Raw genomic sequence first — 20,056 nt, 5'->3', positions numbered from 1 at the left:
TCTCCATGAAAAACAGCCCATCTGCCAGGGCCGCCAGCTCTCTGCAATGGGACCCTCCCAGAATGCTTGCTGGGGGTGCTGGGTGGGTGGGGAGGGAGTGAGGCCCACACTCACCTGGGACTGGCCTGTCACTGGGGTACCATTGTTCAGCTGCAGCAGCCCATTCAGCCCATCTCTGTAGAGCGTAACGGTGTGCCAAGCCCCTAGTTTGATTTTGGTCTCACTCGTGATGATGGCAACTCCAGTTCCACAGTTAAACCTGTGGGGGGAGAAAAGGAAAGGGTGGAGGGTTCTTTTCTCTCTCTCTCTCTTTATAGCCACGCCTGCGGCATATAGAAATTCCCAGGCTAGAGGTCAAAATTAGACCTGCCGCTGCCAGACGACACCACAGCCACAAGTAACACCAGATCCGAACTGCCTTTGTGACCTACGCTGTAGCTTGCAGCAACGTCAGATCCTTAACCCACTGAGCAAAGCCAGGATCAAATCTGCATCCTCATAGACACAAGGTCGGGTTCTTAATTTGCTGAGCCACAGCGGGAACTCCCAGGAAGGTTCTTTGATCAACCTGTTCACCACGAGCAGGTACCTTGCCACCAGGGCAATGGCTTCTTTCAGAGCCAGTCCGTTCAGTCGGCTTTGCAAATATCAAGAGCGGTTAAAATGTACACGTGGAAAAACTAGGCGCCTCCTCCCTGGGATGACATCAACCTAGTTGTCTTTCATCTGCCCATAGAACCCTTCCCTGGGAGGCCTTCTTTAATCTGATTTTCTCTGCATCTTGGAGAATCCTGGGCAGCTAAGATCTTCCCTCTCCATCTCAGTGATGACCCGATGCTAAACGCGGACTCAGGGTGCAGAGAATTACAGCTTGAGTCATTCTGCTTCCCAGGATTTCTCTGGGGACTTCCCACAACTCCCAAATGACAGGCTCAGTGATATTAATAAAATGGTGTAAAAAAAAAAAAAAGGTTTTCACACTCATTTTGGCAAGCTGGCCAGCACTGCCATCTGTGTTCAGCTGGGCCCGAGTGCAGGTGTGGTTTCCATGGGAAGCTTGGCTCAGGGGGGTGTGGGTGGAGGACAGGCATTCTCAGACAGTTGCGTTATTCTTTTTTTTTTCCCCGACCTCTGTATGGCCCAGGGTGCCCAGTGGTCACTATGCCTGACATCTAGAATTCTGATCCTTTCCAGGCAACTACCAAGCAGCCACCACGCCACCTCCCCATAGGTCCTGAGACCGAGGGGAGAAGGAAGCATGGCTGGTGCTGTCCTTATGAGGGCTTTCCCTAGCTGCAACCCACTTCTCACGGCCTCCCATTGTCTCCTGATCCTCAGGAGTGTGGAATGGGATCAAGAGGCTTTGCAGAACAGGCTCACCTAGAGGGGGGATATCAGAATCATGCGGTAGGAGCTGCAGAGCTGGGTTATTTACCACCAGCAAGTGACCATCAGGGCTAGTGGGAGTCTCTCAGGCCCTCCAAGTGTTATTAAAGCCCCATCAGGTTAGGGCCACAGCCCCAGATCCTGCTGGCTAACCTTAGTCTCCCATCAATCAAAGCATTTAGCAAAGGATGGCAGTGGGGGTGAGGGTGGGAGGCGGGAGGTGGGGTAGGGGAGGAATGGCATTTTCTACCCTACGTGGGATGCTCGACAGCCTTATCAAACTTAACCAAAAGTAATTTTTGTGCTGAAATAATCAAAAGACAGTAACGATTGATACTTGCAGAGTGCTTGTCATAGGTCACGCTCTGCTCTGCTCTAAGCACTTTGATATGTTAAGGCATTTAACTCTCACAATGGCCTTGGGAGGACATGCAGGCTGGGATAGGCTAAGTCACTTGCTGAAGGTCAGGCAGGGGGAATGGTGCCATCAGGGTCTTTAACCAGCACACCATGGAGAAGCACAAGGCTGATCCCCACTGGTCATTCTTAAATAGCGCTGTGTACACCTCCAGGAGGATGGTGAAAATGTGTCCACAAAACTCTGCCTCCAGAAAACCACACACACACACACACACACACACCCCCCAAAGATGGCTTCCAAGGTATGTTAGGGCAGAGGAATTAAGTCAAACAGTTCGCCACGGCCCCAAAGGAAGACGAAGATGGGATCCGAGCCTCTGGGAACCCGTAGACAACCGTGGACTCCTCTCTGCTCTCCATGGCTGTCAGCTGTATCTACAGGGGACAAGGAGGAGGTTCCAGCCCTCTTCCCATTGCATCCACTGGAGCTCCAGGAGAGAAGGGACTCGGTTGCTTTGGCTCACTGATGCTACAGCAGGCACTACAGCCGTGCCAAGAACACCTCAAGGGCTCAGGAACATTTGCTGTTGAATGAATGAATGGTTGCAAGGTTCTGAGACTTAAATATCAGAGGTTATCCTGCAATCCTGATACTCCAGTATTTAGTAAACTGGTCCATGCTCATCTTATACACACTATTCCTTTATTTACAGGAATCCATCCTATAGAGATTTTAAAAAGAAAACATCGCATAGACCAGCAGTGAAAATCCTAGGGGTTTTGGGGAGGAGTTACCTGAACTGGAGTGAACGCCGGATGATGGCCAGAGCCATGAAATCTCCCCTCCCGTGCTCATTCTCCCCGCAGTAGAGCAGTAAGCCATCCTCCGCCTCTGCCTGTTATACAAACAAAAGCCACGCACACAATGAACACCTCCTCTTCCATAAAGCACCACCTGGAAACACTCATGAATATGAAACCTGAGCACCTCCACTGTTGGGTGGTCCTATTTACAAGCATGTGGATTCCCATTAATTCCCAGGTAGCCGGTCCCGATTCATTTTCAATAAACGAAGGGCAGCAGATAAACAGCGTTCGAGGAATTTGGCAGTGACATGAGAGAAGACCGCCCTGTCTGACCCACTCTTTCCTTGGCTTTGTGGACCCACCAGCAGAGCCTCAGGGGAAACTGTGAGCACAGAGACCATGGTCACACAGGGACTGTTCGCAGGCTCATCAAATTCTAGTCTCACCAATGATCATTCTACTTTTTCCTTGATTTGTTTTACTTCCCATGCAAATTTGTTTCTTCGCTTCCTTGAGGAGAACATGACAATACAAACAGCCCAGCTGCTGGACCAGTTTGGTTTTCACCCAGATTGGCCATCCTAGACTGGGATAGATCGTCTTTTGGACCCTCAACACGTTGACCATGACCTCAAAGGGGACTTGTTTCCATATTCCAAACCTTTTTCCATCATCCGAGATACCCAAAAGGATCACTTTAAGCTGAAAGCACTGAATTCTGACTTACAGCTAATTCCGATCACTTAGCACTTATTGGACCCTTACTGTATGCCAAGGTTTCATATATCAGATTTTTTTCTTTTCTTTTTTTTTTTTTTTTTTTTTTTTTGTCTTTTTCTAGGGTCGCACCCATGGCACATGTAGGTTCCCAGGCTAGGGGTGTAATTGGAGCTGTAGCCACTGGCCTACACCACAGCCACAGCAACATGAGATCCAAGGTGTGTTTCGACCTACACCACAGCTCACAGCAACACCGGATCCTTAACTCACTGAGCGAGGCCAGGGATCAAACCCGTGTCCTCATGGTTCCTAGTTGGATTCATTAACCACTGAGTCATGATGAAAACTCCCGGATTTTCTATTTGTTCAGTTACAGTAATAATAATGAAGGTTGTGTGGGCTCTGTTTAAAAGGTATTTGGGGATGAAGAGTGCATTTATGGCTTCTGAAACCCTGGCTGGGAAGAGTCCCTATTATGAGTGTTAACTTGCTGAGGATTTAAAGCGCGGGAGTTAGTCCCTCACAACTATCAGACTTAAGTCCTCAGCAAATCTGCCAAATACTATTTTCAACTTTTAGGTGGTGTATTTTTTTTTTTTTTTTTTCCAGCTGACATGAGCAACATGGCAGGGACACAAACATTCTCCCTGGGAACCTTCAGGCCAGCTGTTTCCCTAGCCCAGTAATATGCAGAACCCAACCCACTCTCCCCTTGCCGGCACCCTTGAGTGTGTAAATGTGCCCACTGTTCTCACTACCCTGTGAATGGGTTTGCCTCCCTGCTTCCTCTCCCCTCCTCCTCCCTTTGATGGAGCCCCACTGCTGTGTTAAGGTCTCCAATAGGCTCTCATCAAATAATTAATTCTTCTTACCCTAAATTCAAGAGTAATTTGAAATGCCTGATAAGAGTTCTTCAGAGGTTCAAAGGTTACATAGGAGTGGCCAAAGAACTGAGGATACTGTATAACAATATCTGAAAAGAGAAAAGGACAAAACAAAAGAACGCTCTTTCCTTACTTCTTCAAATGCAACAAAATCAATACACACCATTGCCTGGATGTCATTAAGTAAAAACTGGAAGTCTGTTAAGCCTAGCTTACCATCTTCTTTTCTCTACTCTTTACCCTAGGATTCTCATTCCTGAGGACGTGGAGCTTCTGGATTTCTTAGAGAGAAACTGCATCTTTGGAGATTGCTACTTGCCACCTTCAAAAGAAATCAATGGCCTTAAGGCCACTGACAGCTGCTTTCCAGCTGTCCCTGCGTGTAACAGAAGTTGACTCAATTATTTTCCTTCTTAACATTTATGCACATGTTTCTGCTGCATTTTTTTCAGCAGAGGTGTGAGAAAAGTAAAGCCCACCCCAGGGTGCCATCAGGATGATTTATTAATTGCTCCAAAAGGACGACATGTTTGGCACATATAGACATAGTGCTGCTATCTAACGAGAAGCAATGGGAGTTGCCTCATGTTTGCCCTGTAGAGCTAAGGAGCTAATGTAATGACTAAAATGGGAAGAAGGGGCTTATCTTAGAAAAAGGGCTTGTAGGAACCAGGTGTGGACTGCAAAACTGTCCTCTGGCGCCCAGTGTGACCAATTCATCAGCATGTTCCATCCTCCCCCCAACACACACACACACCAAGAGCCTACCTTCTGAGCAGCTCTCACCACCTTTGCCCAGGTTGCAGTGGCATCGAGAGCCCCCCCAGGTGTAGTCATTGACACAGAAGCTGTCAGCAGAGCAGAGAGTCTCATCACAAGACATGTCAAAGAGCCGGGGCATCAGAGCCACACCAGTCTTCCCCTTCCTCTCCACTGGGGTGGGCTGGGGAACCACCGTAGTCATAGGCAGAGATGCCGGGGTAGGGGGGACAAGCCTGGAAATGGTCATTGGGTTTGATCTAGGCGCCATCTTGGATTCTACCAAAAAGTTCTTATTCCTTTCTTTGATAGCAGGAAGCGGTTTAACCTAAAGACAGAGAAGGAAAAGAAATTCAGGATTAACACAGAGCACAGTAACGAGCCTGCCTTACTTCTAGCTGATGCCCAATACTTGAAAACATGGTCATTTTTTTGATACTTCCCCAAAGCCTGGGATGCAGAGGGAGCAGATACTACTGATCGAAATTTATGGTTAAAGAACTTGAGGCTGAAGGATTTTAGGCACCTTGCCCTGTATTACTCAGAAAGTCAGTGCTAAAGCTGCTATCATATGACTTATCGTTATTACGACATCACCAAATGCATTCCTTTGTCAAGGAATTGCTTATTCCCTTATGTAAACGGACTAAATAATGTTTTTGCCAGACTGTGAAGTCAGCAGGCAAGGGCTAACTACAGAACATCAGCATGGTTGGTGCTGAGTTACTATTAATTTGTGATCACTGGGAGCCTAATAGTCAGAGGAAGTAGATAAGTGTTAAAAGCAAAGGAGCCAATTTAATTAAGTGTTAAGGAAAATGTTTGTTGTCCATTGACCAAATTGCCTTGTTCAACAAGAAAACAAAACACCAAGGTTTTAAAAGCAGTACTGTTGGTTACCTCCTCAAAGGAAATATCCAAATCTAAGTCGTCTTCAAATCCGTCACCATCCTCACCGCCTTCTGTGTCGGTCATGTAATGGGGTCCATAGCGCCCACTTCCTGACTCCTCAGGGCCTTCTGAGAAAAGCAGCACAGTGTGTCAACATAGGCCTTGGCTCCCTTTTCTATCCTAATTCAGCCACATACAGAGCTGTGCTCAATGAATGGAGATGTATAGGAAACACACAGGGATTCAAAATAGAAGAGGAAGCAGGGAGCTCCTGCTGTGGCACAGTGGAAACGAATCTGACCAGCATCCATGAGGACGCAGGTTCGATCCCTGGCCTCGCTCAGTGGGTTAAGGATCTGGCATTGCCAGTAACTGTGGTGTAGGTAACAGATGAGGCTCAGATCTGTCGTTGCCTGTGGCATAGGCCAGCAGCCACAGCTCCAATTTAACCCCTAGCCTGGAACCTCCATGTGCCGCAGGTGCAGCCCAAACAAACAAGTAAAAAAGCAGAAGAGGAAGCAGCCACGAGCAAAAAAATTCAAAGAACATTTCATCTCATAAGCAGTCAAGGAAATGCCCATTAAACCCAGAAAGAACTGTCATTTTATAGCGACCAGACCGGCAAACAGCAAAGTTGGGAAATAAAAAAAAAATATTGCCAAGGATGGGGGTCAAGGGAGATTCAGACCCTAACTGTTAGATGTGTAAATTGGTACATCCACGCTGCAGAACACTTGGGAATATTTAATAAAGTAGAAAGTGTTCATAACTTTTGACTCAGCAATCTCACCCCAACTTACAAAATCTGGAGAAATTCTTCTATGTGTGTACCAGAAGATGTGTGCATAACATATTCATCGCATCTGAATTTCTAACAGTAAAAAAAAAAAAAAAAAAAAAAAACCCCGCCAAATTCGTTATTTATAAAAGTAGTAACACCCCAAATATCCATCAACAGAGAATGAATAAATGAATTCTAGTTTATCTATGGAATGGAATACTACGGAATAGGGGAAATGAATGAATGGGTATTTAAGGTATCAATGTGATTTAATCTCACATGATGTTATGCACAAAAAATGCAACTTGCAAAGGTGCCTGTTCAGTTTGATGCCACTTATATAAAAGTCAACAGCAAGGAAAACTATATATTATTCAAGGATATAGTCCCTAGTCCCTTGGTATCCCACACATGGTTTTGGTTACAGGAACCGCCCCCCCCCCCCAAGCCCGGCAAATAAAGAGAGCCATGACAGAGTTCCCATCGAGGCTCAGCAGGTTAAGAACCCTACATAATGTCCTTGAGGATGCGGGTTGGATCCCTGGCCTTGCTCAGTGGGTTAAGAATCTGGTGTTGCCATGAGCTGTGGTGTAGTTTGCAGATGTGGCTCTGATTTTATCCCTGGCTCAGGAATTTCCATATGCCACAGGAGCAACCACTAAAAAAAAAAGATCTGAGATGCTGATGTTCCTTACATAAAATGGTCCTTGGTATCTGTGGGTTCTGCATCCAAAGATTCTACATCAGCAGCTTCAACTAACCATGGATCGATAAGGCCTGACTATATAGTTAAGCTTTTAAGTAAAGTGATGACAAAAAATACCTGGGTAAGGTTAGAAGAGGGATGTGCACGAGGCGTAACATGCAGGGGCCTTTGAAAGGACTCTAAAACACTCTATTTCTTAAGACAGATGCTGGGCTCCACTATTTCTGAATAGAGTGTTTGTATTTTTTTTAATGTTACATAAAAGCATAAAAATAATATGTATAAAAGCATAAGTATATGTATATATATATTTGCTGTCCGAAATATTTCATTAAAAGTTTTTCAATAAGAAAGAGACACTATACTAGAGCAAACACTCCCACATCCAGCAAAAAAGGGGCCCTGTGTGGCATCTGAGGGGTCAACTATTTTCATCCATGTTAGCAGAACAACGGGAGCTTTCAGGACTGGAAGGTAAGCTGAGAAAACTCAGAGGGGACAATACAGGGTATTGTTCTTTGGGGGATGGTCAGATTAATATTTTTATTCAGTTGTCATCCACAAAGTCTACTGATCCACAGCAGTCCTGACTCAGGCTGGACACAAGAAGCCCTACCCCCAGGGTACGAGTCTTTCAAATGCTGCTCCACAGCGCCCCCATTTCCTCCTGGTGGGTCTGAGTAGACACAAGCACACGAGGCACCAGGCTTTAAGACTGTAACAATTCTGGCAACAGAAACTGACTTTTGCAGGGGGCGGATGCCCATTAGTTACTGGGTGATTAGTTTAAAAAGTAAAGAAAATGACATTAAAAAGCCATAAATTGAACTTAAAGATAATTCTGCTTTCAGAATGAGCTATGCCAAACAGCTGTCTCACAAAAGCAAACTCACCCTCCATGAGCAAAATAGCAAGCAGATTGAACGTGAAGTGAAGGAAATGACAAAGACAGGGTGTGGGACGCTTGCTCAATGGGCATGCTGCTGACAAGACATCTCCTGGACCAGGAAGAGGGAAACCTGGTCAGCAGGTGATCCACAGACAGCGGGGCAGGACCTGTTCTCAGGTGTCAGGCACATCGTGGTGGAAGTGGGCTAACACAAGAGAGGTGGTGGTCTCACCACCTCCGCACCAATCCCCCAGTTTTACTTAAAATAGCCCACATGCCAGCTGAAAATTCAAGCCTGTTGATGCCAGATTTACACTCGGATATAAATTCTCTTCAGCCACCTGCCTCCAGCCAGCACAGCTGTGTGCCAGAAGTCTTCACACAAAAAGCCTGGAGGTCTCTGAAGACAGCTTCCCCAACCTCATCTCTCTGTATCTACCTCTTCCTCTGCCCCTCTCTCTCTTTTTCTGCATCTCTTCTTGCCTTTTCTCCCTCTCCATTCTATCTCTGTATCGCTCATATTTTCAGATTTGTTATATTTCAGAAGAAGGAATTCTTTGGGTAATAAAGGAATTATGTAGAACATGCATGAGGAGAGCTGGGTTTTATCTTCAGTAGATAGGTCTCTGTACCTCCAAGGTGTTCACCCTTGCCTTCTGCACATTCTAGCCATTCTTGTACTATTCTCATCAATGTCAAGATTCTTGCATTTCATCGCATAATACCCTATCTGGAGAAAGAAAATCTTCAAAGACTCGCACTGCCTACAAGATAGATGCCAAGGCTCCCTGGTCAAGAATTCAAGAATCCGATGATCACAGCTTCTCTTCCCCTTTCCCATCACCATTATTTATTGACACCTACTGCCTCTTCCCTATTGACAGGTACTGTTGTGTGCTTCCTATCACACATTTCTAAACTGTACAATAATCCTGCAAGGTAAGTGTGTTAAATTTCATTTTGTACAGAAGTCAGCTGAAGTCAGGGAAGTTAAGTGGTTTGACCAAGTTCAAAGATTTTGTGACTGGCTGAGTCTAACTCAAAGCCAAGTCTGTCTGGTGGCTGCTCTCCCAGTGCCTGTAGGAGAAGTCACTGTGGAGGAAGGAAGAGCCTGGCATTTAGAAAATTAACATTTATTGATACTTTTCACTGTGCCAGGAGCTTTTCAAATATTGTTTCTATTAATCTTCACAAATCCTGTGAAAGTGGTTTGAGTACACCGATTTTACCATGTGGAGGTATAAACTGAGAAAGATTAAATCACTTGCTCAAAGACATGCAGACAGTAAACAACAGACCTAGATTTATCCTTGGCCTCTTTTCTGATTACATCATGTCACTTTTAATCTGACTCCAAGTTGTAATTTTGACTCTTCGTTTTCCCCTCTTCCAAAGCATCAATGGACAAGCTGGTCTACCAGTTGTCTTATAAAAACATCTTGTGTTTTCTTCCTCCAGGATTTTGGTGAATGTTCTTCTCCACATCATCCTCTTTTTCCCTCTCTTATATCTTTATATATGGTCTACTCACCCTTCCAGCTGCATGCATTTGTGGATACAGAGATGAATGTATATAATCAAAAGACCACCAAGTGACCTTTCAAAAAGACAACACCAGACTCTTCTGAGGGAAAAAAAATGGCGACTTCAGAAAAGGTGGAGTAGCCAAGATCTGGGATATTCCTCCATCTCCTCCTGGATGGGATGACTCCCCCCCCCACCCCCCAAAAATATATGCCCCTAATCATGAGCTCAGAATAAGCTTCCATAGTTTGATGGAATCAATCAATGGATATTTAAGATGGACTTGCACTTTCTGGACTCCTGGCCTTGGAATGCTACCCTTGTGTTTCCCAACTCAACTGTGAATGCCTTTGAAGGCGGGAACTATATTTTAGACTTCTTGACACCCCTCTCTCCATCCTCCATTTAACTAACACTTCACATATTCATTGAAAGCCACGACCTCCACCAGACAGGGGAAACACTCCCCCAGTGCGTCACTATAGGGGGACTTGTTTCTGTCCCATCCTGGCCCAGCTGGCCAGGCTTGCTTAGGTGACAGAATACTGGGGATGAATCCTTCTACGGTGAGACTCTGCCCCCAAATCCAAAGACATTTCCTGTCTCTTTCCCTAACTCAGAACCAGAAGTATAGAATTGGAAAAGACCTGAGACACCGTTTGCTCCAAACTTCCCATTTCATAAATGTGGAAACTCAAGCCATAGAAAAGAAGTGACTTAAAACCAAGGTCACGCATCTCACTGATGGAAGACTCAGGACCAGAACCAGACTATATGACCCCTAGTTCAATATCCAGAATACTCTAACATATAGATGTTTTGATATCAGGTGTCTAAGATACTTCAGCCAGAAGGATATAGGGAAGCCAAGGGTTGGTGTGCAGGTAGCTCAGTTCTCATCCTGGCCCTTAACCCACCCTAGGATATCTATCTTGAAGGAAACTCTTGGAGGAAAGGGCCAGGAATGCATTTCTGCAGGTATGAAACGGTACCATGGTAAGAATGGAAATGACTCCTGGTTCTCTGCGCATATTGAGAAGTAAAATAAGGCACATGTTCAATGGATAAAGTTTTTTGGTCTTTATAATCATTGCTTCTGTTGGGCACTGTATATAACATCTCCTTGAAGCCAGACGTTACTTCTCAGTATGGGGAAACAAAGGGCATGAGATAAGGGTGGGAAGAGGATATGGAATTACAAAGACTTAGAGTCAAAGACATCTTGACTTTTATAGAATGACCTCAGATATCAGGTAACACCATAGGTCCATCTTAAAGAGGAGTAAACTGAGGTTCAAAGAGACCATGACACTGGCCCAGAGAGAGGGCTCATTAGCGGCAGAGCTGATCTAGAATTCTGGATTCCCAATGCTGCACTCCAATAACTCTCCTCAGCACCTCTCTCAGCCTCTCATAACGATCCAGGTTAATAGCCATCTCCCATTTTTTTTTTTTTTTTTAAATAGGAACGAAATGAGCTCAGAGAGGACCAGGCACAGTATGACATGAAGACTTCTGGAATGAAGCTCCCTGCTCTTGTCTCCTGATGGCCTGAGTACCTCAGCTCTCAAATCCATGGCTTCCCTGAAGATTCTACCAATGCTGTTTCTAAGTGAGCACAGAATGTACAGTCCAAGCCAGGACAAGAAATCTCCCAGTAGCCTGAGGCTATTGTGATTAAAGTGCATAACTTATCTCTCTCTACTTGGCACTTTGCTAATTAGGAAAAGAGAACATTAAAAAGAAGTCATTTATTTAGAACCACAAAAGTCAAACCACTGACGGAATGCAAAACAAGTACAAGGGTTATTCTGCTGTAAGAAAAACTAATACGCAAAAGGCAAATTTCTAGTAAGGGATGATTTTTATTTTTAAAAACCTGTATGCTTGTTTTTGTAGAGGCATCACCAGTTTTCTATAAATAGTAAGTTCCTCTGATGTATCAACATGGAATAGTTAGAAATACCCCTGCTCATGGAAACCAATGACTGGATGGGAGATGGACACAAATACTGTATGACCTTGGATGAGTCATTTCATCCCCCCGGGTACCATGTTTCTAATAAAATAAGGAATGGGATTGGATTTGATGACTGGCTGGCACTAACATTCTGTGGCCTTAAAGTTTATGCCTTTGATTTAGACATACTGCAGGGATCTGTTACTCCAAGTGAAATTTGAAAAAGAAACAACTAGGGGATTTCACTTATGTGGATGAAAAAGAAAAAAAAAAAAGTTCAGCAAGGAAGTTACATGCCTTAGGAATTGCAGCTTTGTGTTCCATGTTATAAGCCTCCTAGAAGATGTGACCTATCATTTATCAGAACTCATCTTCATTTATAAGGACCAGGTTGTATTTGGGTCCCTTCTCTTTCAGCTCTTAGCAACGATGAGAGAGGGACACTTATTCTCCACTCCTGAAGCTGCATCATAAGAAGAGTTTCTGAAAATACTGCTGGATGCTCGTCCAACCTTTTCTCCTCCCTAGAGAGGGAGAGACATAAACTGAGATGATGAAGAGAAGCATTTGGTCCATAGTTCTGAACTGAGTGAAGCTCATCTATCAAAGGACCTGGAGGAGGGAGGAGGAACTGGGGACAAATTCAGTCCCTCTCACCTTTGCTCTCCAAAGCAAGTATGATCCCAAACTTTGCCTCAAGCAGGTTCCACCGCCTGGATTGGACAAAAGGGGATTTGCAAAAGGGAGTTTGTGCTTAGAGTAAGCTATGTTCTCTGACTCAGCCTTTAGCACAAATAAGGATGGCTTTCAATTCTTTATCTTCAGAGTGTGCTGTCTTCTTTCTGAACTGGTTCAGAAAATGGACAAAGCGAGGATGTGTTATTGACTGGGCATACTCAAAACCCTAGCAGCCTAGGCAACACAGGGACTCAGAGGGTCTTTGAGGAGGCTGAATGGTTTCCTTTGCTCCTCCCTTTCACAGAAATAATCTGCCTGATTCTTTTTCTCCAACCTGAGCCAACCTAACTAATCCAAGGGTATGTTTCTATGATGACATGGGTGGGATTACTGAGAGACAGTGGGTCTAAAAAAAAAAACCAACCATAGGCAGGTATATTTGTTCTTTTCTGTTCATCATGCTTCATGAAACTCTTATTTGACTAGAGCCCAAGAAGGGCACCGCAGGCAGAGCCGTCACTTTCTAGAGCCTTCTCCTCCAAGCTTCCTCGACTCCTTTTTTAGTTTTATGCCTGCACACACAGATGAGGGGACAACTGTGCATAACCCCTGTGGAGTGTTTTCTTTTGAAGAGAGTATAAACCAGTCAACCAACCACAAGCCACTGTATCCTTCTCCCTTGGAGCCTCTCCTTATACAGATAATGGGACTGTGGAAAGCTAAACAGATGGCCAGAAATCAAGGTGTCAGGCACCTGTTTTTCTACTACCTGCTGATAGAGGGGATACCTAGGCAAACATAATTTGGGAGGTGGCTGTGAACACAGCAGGACAATGGAGGGCCATGTTTTCATCATGGTGTGCTGAAAATTTCAGGTGTGGAATCTTTGCAACTTCAGAGAATAATGAGTAATAATTTACTGACAACATTCTGTGGGGATACCTCAGGACTTGAGGTGGCGTGGGAGGTGCACAATTTACACAGGCAAGTAAGCAGCTGAACTAGTGGCTGGCAGTGTTATGTATACTCAATACATATTTTTTTAGATAAGAGAATGAGTGAATGTTCTCTGTAAGAGTCAAAACTTCTTAACAAGGGGTTCTGCACACGATAAAAGCAAAAGAAATATTTGTTGAAAGATCTCAGCTTTAATCTGGTCTATGGTGATACTCTAAGTGTCTAATCAGTCATTTTTGCTGGGAGTTTACTGGTAATTCCCAGCTAATAGTATTAACAGTAGAAAACTATTGGGAGTTCCCGTCGTGGCTCAGTGGTTAACGAATCCGACTAGGAACCTTGAGGTTGTGGGTTCGATCTCTGGCCCTGCTCAGTGGGTTGAGGATCCAGCGTTGCCGTGAGCTGTGGTGTAGGTTGCAGACGCGGCTGGGATCCCACATTGCTGTGGCTGTGGTGTAGGCCAGCAGCTGCAGCTCCGATTCAACCCCTAGCCTGGGAACCTCCATATGCCACGGGAGCGGCCCAAGAAATGACAAAAAGACAAAAAAAAAAAAAAAAGTAGAAAACCATTGTCCATGGGGTCAGGAGAATAATGGGGCTTAAAGAGTGAGAGCTTCTCTTTCTCGCCCCACCCTGCTCCCCACCCCGGGTCTCCTTCTGCAGGATAATTTAACAGTAGATATCAAAGGTTTAAGTTATTTGACTTGTAATTCTGCTATTAGGAATCCGTCCTAAGAAAATAGCCAGATGTATCAAAAACACGCATTATCATGTAAACATTATTACTAGAAAGGTCATGGTGTATTCTATGTTCATGGGAAGAATTTGTGTTTGGAAATATGGAGATCCTTGGCGCTCTGCCTCTCCGTGGTTGGGACAGACTGGAGTGAGGTGAAAAATTAATAGGAGGTTGGGCAAAAAGTTGTAACAGTAAACATAGATAACACAGTAACTCTAGCCTGAGGAAAGCCTTGAATTGCAATGGGAGGTGGAGGGGCTATGGGGGTCAAGGAAGTCTTCTCCGTGAGTATGGAATACATGTTTGTAGGCTGATGAGAATGAGCTGGAAAAGCAGAGTGAAAGATGGATCACGTGGGAGAGACTGGGGGTAGCAAACAAAAACTGGACATGCATAGTGGGATCTCCAGTTGACCCAGTACAAGTAAGGGCTTGGTTCAGATCTCACACGTGGCAACAGGAGGTACAACGGAAAGCCTGAGAGGAGATGCAGCTCGCCAGTGGCTCACAGTCCACATACACCTACAACTGCAGGGCAGGCTGACTGCTGCTTCAGTGAGACTGAGCTCCAGTGTCTGGTTTTCTGTGCTCCTTAAAGTGGCTTCACAGTTGGGCATCAACTGCAATTCAGTTCCCCGGTAGGTATTCTGATGGGCAAATATTTTTGCCTTCCACTCTATCATCCCTTTTTTCTCCTCTGAGAAAAGGTGCTAGGAGAAAATAATTACCACCACAAAATTCTATGTTTGATTAAATGACTGTTCAAAAGTAAAAGCAAAGCAAAAGAGAGAGCCCAAGGCAGTTGGTCCCTAACAGCATTTCAAGGATTTACTGAGAAGTATACTGTAAGAAGAAGGAAAGAGTAAGATGCAAAGAGTAGTGGGCAGAGGAACTGCATGGATAAACCCAAACAACTGTATCTGTAAAAAAGAAAAAAAAAAAAAAAAAAAAAAAAAGCCCAAACCTGTGCCTATTAAACAAGGTGAAATGACAAAAACGTTGAAAAGTAACATGTGTTTATGTCATCTTTGATTTCTTTCAACAGTGTTTTACAGTTTTGCCTCCTTAAGTAGATTTATTCCTAGATATTTTATTCCTTTTGATGCAATGGTAAATGGGATTGTTTCCTTAATCACTGAGTATATAGAAATGCAAGATTTCTGCGTATTAATTCTGTATCCTGCATCTTTAATGAAGTCATCGATGAGCTCTAGCAGTTTTCTATACTGCCCTTTGCAGCAACATTGATGGACTTAGAGGTTATCATACTAAATGAAATAAATCAGACAGAGAATGACAAACAGCATGTGATATCACTTATACGTGGGATCTAAAAAGGGGGTACAAACGAACTTATTTGCAGAACAGAAACAGACTCAAAGATTTTGAAAACTAACTTATGGTTACCAAAGGGGATAGGTCGGGGAGGGATGGACTAGGGGTTTGGGACTGGCATATGCACACTGAGGTATACGGAATGACTGGCCAGTGAGGACCTGCTGTACAGCACAGGGAACTCTACCCAGTGTTCTGTGATAATCTGTGTGGGAAAAGAATTTGAAAAAGAATGGCTGTGTGTTCATGTATAACTGAGTCACTCTGCTGCACAGCAAAATAAGCACAACAATGTAAATCAACTATACATCAATAACATTTTAAAAATGAAAAAAAGAGAAAGGGAAAGTAAATGTAAGACAAGAAGGAAGACAAAAAAAGTCCTTTTATTGTTTCTGATGAGGGGAATAGCTATTGATTAACTTTAGACCATAAAAGTTTGGAAGTTAATTTATGGGTAGTAAATGAAAGAATATGTAATTTCATCCCAAGAGAGAAGAAAGAGGACTAAGAAGATGTAGTCAATTCAACAGAAAGTAGGAAAGGAACAAAGATAAAAATCCCTCTCCAAGAAAATGGAAAAAACAGAGTAAATAGTACAAAGTAAGGTGGTAGAAATAAATATTCAACAACTATAATAACCGAATGTAATAAATCTGCCACTTAAACACAGTGCCTGTCAGACTGGAATTTAAAAAGTTAAGCTAATGTACACATGTATGTGTAACTGGGTCACCATGCTGTACAGTAGAAAACTGACAGAACACTGTAAATCAGCTATGAAGAAAAAAATAAATAAATAAATAAATAAATAAAAGTTAAGCTACATGTTGTTTCCCAAAAGTACCCACAACATAAGAAACAGAGATGAAAAACTTTTTAAAAAGTAGTAGATGTTATAACCAATAGCTAAAATAAAGCTAGTAGATCTAATTATTGGGCAGTATAAATTTTAAGGGAAAAATGAAATACTATTAATGATAAAAATAGTTATTAAGTAATGATGAAAGGTATCACCAGGAATATAAAATGATTCTAAACTGGAGATATATGTGAAAAAGTTTAATGTATCTATCTCAGTAATAGCTAAATCCAGCTGAAAATTTAGAAGATCTGAACAATGATATTAGAAAAGCTTGGTCAGATGCACACATGTAGAACCATAGACACTAAAATAAGAGAATGCACGTTCTTTACAAAAGTACACGGGAAATGTGCATGATCTTCAAATTGTAACTATAAAAAAAGAAAAGAAAATCCCACAGATTGAAAAAAAACTTAAAACAGACTTCTAAATCTAAAAGCCTTGGGGATCTATCTAATGAAAACCATGAAGGACCTTTATGGAAAAAAATATTAAAAATCTGCTAAACGTCTTTAGAAAAAAATCCAAATAAATGGGTGAGCTATAACAGCAATGAACTGGATGATTCCATATCCAGAGATACTTATTCCTCCAAAAGCGTTTTATACATTTTACATAACTCTGATTTTTAAAATTCAACATAATCCTGATTTTTAAAATCCCAACAGTGTTTTTCACTGAATTGAAAAACTGCTTCTAAAATTTATAATGAAGAGCAAAGGGTCAAGAACAGACCAGACAATTTTGAAGAACACAGTGGAGTAGAAATACCTACCAGATATCATGACTTTACAGAGCTGCAGAAACTAAGTGTGGTATTGACATAGGGATAAAGACTTTAGGACCCAGAAAACAGATTCACAGATGTATGGAGATCTGATACATGAGAAAGATGCTGTTGTGAATCGATAGGAATAAAGATGAACAATTAAATAATTGGTGCTGGGGCAAGTGGTTATCTGTTTGGAAAAAAAAATACTAAATTAGGCTCCTACTTTTTCATACCTAAAACTAAATTCCAGATACATTAAGGTCCTAAATATGAAATGGAGAATTTTCAAACTTTTAGCATAAAATAGAAGATTTGGGGAAATCCTCAAAATGTTCTTGGAAAGAGGAAGCAATTTTTTTTTTCAGGGCCGCACCCACAGCACATGGAGGTTCCCAGGCTAGGGGTCCAGTCAGAGCTGCAGCCACCAGCCTACATCACAGCCACAGCAACGTGGGATCCCAGCCGCGTCTGCAACCTACACCACAGCTCACGGCAACGCCGGATCCTCAACCCACTGAGCAAGGGCAGGGACCGAACCGGCAACCTCATGGTTCCTAGTTGGAATTGTTTCTGCTGTGCCATGACGGGAACTCCGAGGAAGCAATTTTTTAAAAATTCAGGAAATTATAGAGAAAATTGAGATATTTAACTACATCGAAAAAATACTGATATTCAACATGCGATATTCTACTTTTTTTTTTTTTTTTTTTTTTTGTCTTTTTGTTATTTCTTTGGGCCGCTCCCGCAGCATATGGAGGTTCCCAGGCTAGGGGTCGAATCGGAGCTGTAGCCACTGGCCTACGCCAGAGCCACAGCAACGCGGGATCCCAGCGGCATCTGCAACCTACACCACAGCTCACGGCAACGCCGGATCGTTAACCCACTGAGCAGGGGCAGGGACCGAACCGGCAACCTCATGGTTCCTAGTCGGATTCGTTAACCACTGCGCCTCGACAGGAACTCCCAACATTGATATTCTAAGTGAAGGATAACACAGACTAGCAGAAGATATCTGCAACACATTTCTGATTCAGGATTAGTATTTCGATATCTATATTGAAGCTTATTATTATTTACATGTAATTATACACTATGTATATAATTAATGTATATGTACATATTTCAATAAAATAGGCAAAATATATAAACAATCATAGGCTGACTAATAAAGCTATAAAAACCTGATAATATCAAGTGCCACAAGGACATACAGCAAGAAAAATTTTGAACACATTGCCAGTGGGAGTGAAGACAGGTACAATTACTTTTTTTTTTTTGGTCTACATTTTAGAGCTACACCTGCGGCATATGGAGTTTCCCAGGCTAGGGGTCGAATCAGAGCTGTAGTTGCCAGCCTACACCACAGCAACAACAGAGCCGAGCTGCGTCTGCAACCTACACCACAGCTCACAGCGACGCCGGATCCTTAACCCACTGCGCGAGGCCAAGGATTGAACCTGCGTCCTCATGGATACTAGTCAGATTCCTTTCTGTTGAGCCACAATGGGAACTCTGGTAAAATTACTCTGAAGCACAAATTTGGAGCAATATAACAAAGCCTGAATTTTATCAGGAGACTGAAAATCTGCATCTAGGGTGGGTAAGGAATAAAATTGATACTGTTGAAAGTTGAACCAGCGATTGGGAGATAAACATGAAGAATTCTCCCAGCACGCTGAGAAAAATGTCAGAGGTAAAACAAAAGAAGAAACAAACAAACAAAAAAAATGAGAGAAAATAATAGATATGGATACAGATATAGAGCAAAAAGTCCAAGCTGAGGGATTATGGGTGTTTCCTTGGTATTCACCAGAATCAAAAACATAAAAATATACCTTGTCTGAGCTGCAAAAAATTGGGAGAAGATATTCTGAGAGGGCTAATTATTTCCACTGGCATCAAAAGATCTACACCTAGACATAAACTGACAGAATTTCTATAGGATAAAGAAAAACTTTAGGAATCGAGATGGCCATCTCCGAGGACAAGCAGCTGGGCAAGTGGAGAAAGACATGAGGCTGAAGTTCATGTATTCACATGGGCACAGTGGGTTAAGGATGTGCCCTTACTGCAGCTGTGGTGCAAAACTGTGGCACGGGTTTGATCCCTGGCCTGGGAACTTCCACATGACACGGGGGTGGCCAAAGGGGGGGGGGAGGGGGAGGAAGAAATACTTGATGTTGAAACACATAGTCCTGAAGGTGATTAATCCAGATTATGTCTGGCTTAGTAAAGACAAAGGGGGAAGGGGAAAGACAAAGAAGTTCTCCTATCTTCAGCGAGCGTGTCTGAACTAGAAAGAATAAAGATACTTTTGATAACTACTAGCTTTTCTCTGTATTTGTGAGTCTATTTCTTTAAGTTCTTATTTTATATCTAGATGAGATGATGGGTGTTTCACTAAACTAAAAAAAAAAAAAACAGAAAAGCACATCCGAGTGTCTTGGGTAAGCTCACATTCCCAAAGCTTGCATGGCCCTAGAAGACACCCACACTGTAGAAGAGACCTTTGGTGATCACTAAGCTAGGGAGGGTCCCATCAGCGTCCTGTTAGAATGAAAACAACTCCTGCTTCGTGAATATTGTCATCGTAGAGCCCGTCTTAAATCAGGGAAGGGTTTGGTCCTCACTCTGACCCACAGTTCTGCCCAACAATTAGCTGACTTATCCTGAAGCAATGCTGGATTCCTAACCCACTGTGCCAGGCTGGGGATTGACCCTGCATCCCAGGGCTCCAGAGGCGCTGCTGACTCTGTTGCACCAGAGCGGAAATGCCCAACAATTAACCAAATGTTCTGCCGAGTCTGTGTCGGGAGCAAGCCAGCCTCTCTCTGGGCCATGATATTAGCTGTGCCCAAGACATCAAAGTACACGAGAAGCAAGAGTAATTTAGTCTCATGTTCAATAGCTACTGTGGCATACTGTTTAAACCGAGAGACAGAGACAGGAGAAGCCCCAGGTGCTGATGAGGGTTTCCAAGCACAGAAGCCCCCATCAAAGAGAATATCCTGAAATACCAAGGCTGAGAAATCCTGTCTGAATGG

General features: G+C 43.3%; 1 protein-coding gene across 1 annotated transcript in view; it reads right to left on the bottom strand.

Moving 5' to 3' along the window:
• EGFLAM (EGF like, fibronectin type III and laminin G domains) overlaps positions 1 to 20,056 on the bottom strand; it is a 203,298-nt gene that overhangs the window by 56,033 nt on the left and 127,209 nt on the right. Inside the window, 5 exon segments of the mRNA XM_021076641.1 lie at positions 115 to 259; positions 2,542 to 2,642; positions 4,146 to 4,246; positions 4,926 to 5,244; positions 5,817 to 5,932. Of these exon segments, the coding sequence (XP_020932300.1) occupies positions 115 to 259; positions 2,542 to 2,642; positions 4,146 to 4,246; positions 4,926 to 5,244; positions 5,817 to 5,932 (782 nt within the window).

This window comes from Sus scrofa, chromosome 16 (genome assembly GCF_000003025.6).
Source record: "Sus scrofa isolate TJ Tabasco breed Duroc chromosome 16, Sscrofa11.1, whole genome shotgun sequence".
NCBI classification, from domain to species: domain Eukaryota; kingdom Metazoa; phylum Chordata; class Mammalia; order Artiodactyla; family Suidae; genus Sus; species Sus scrofa.
Note: the sequence above shows the minus strand (reverse complement) of the source record. Positions and strands in the feature narration are given on the sequence as shown.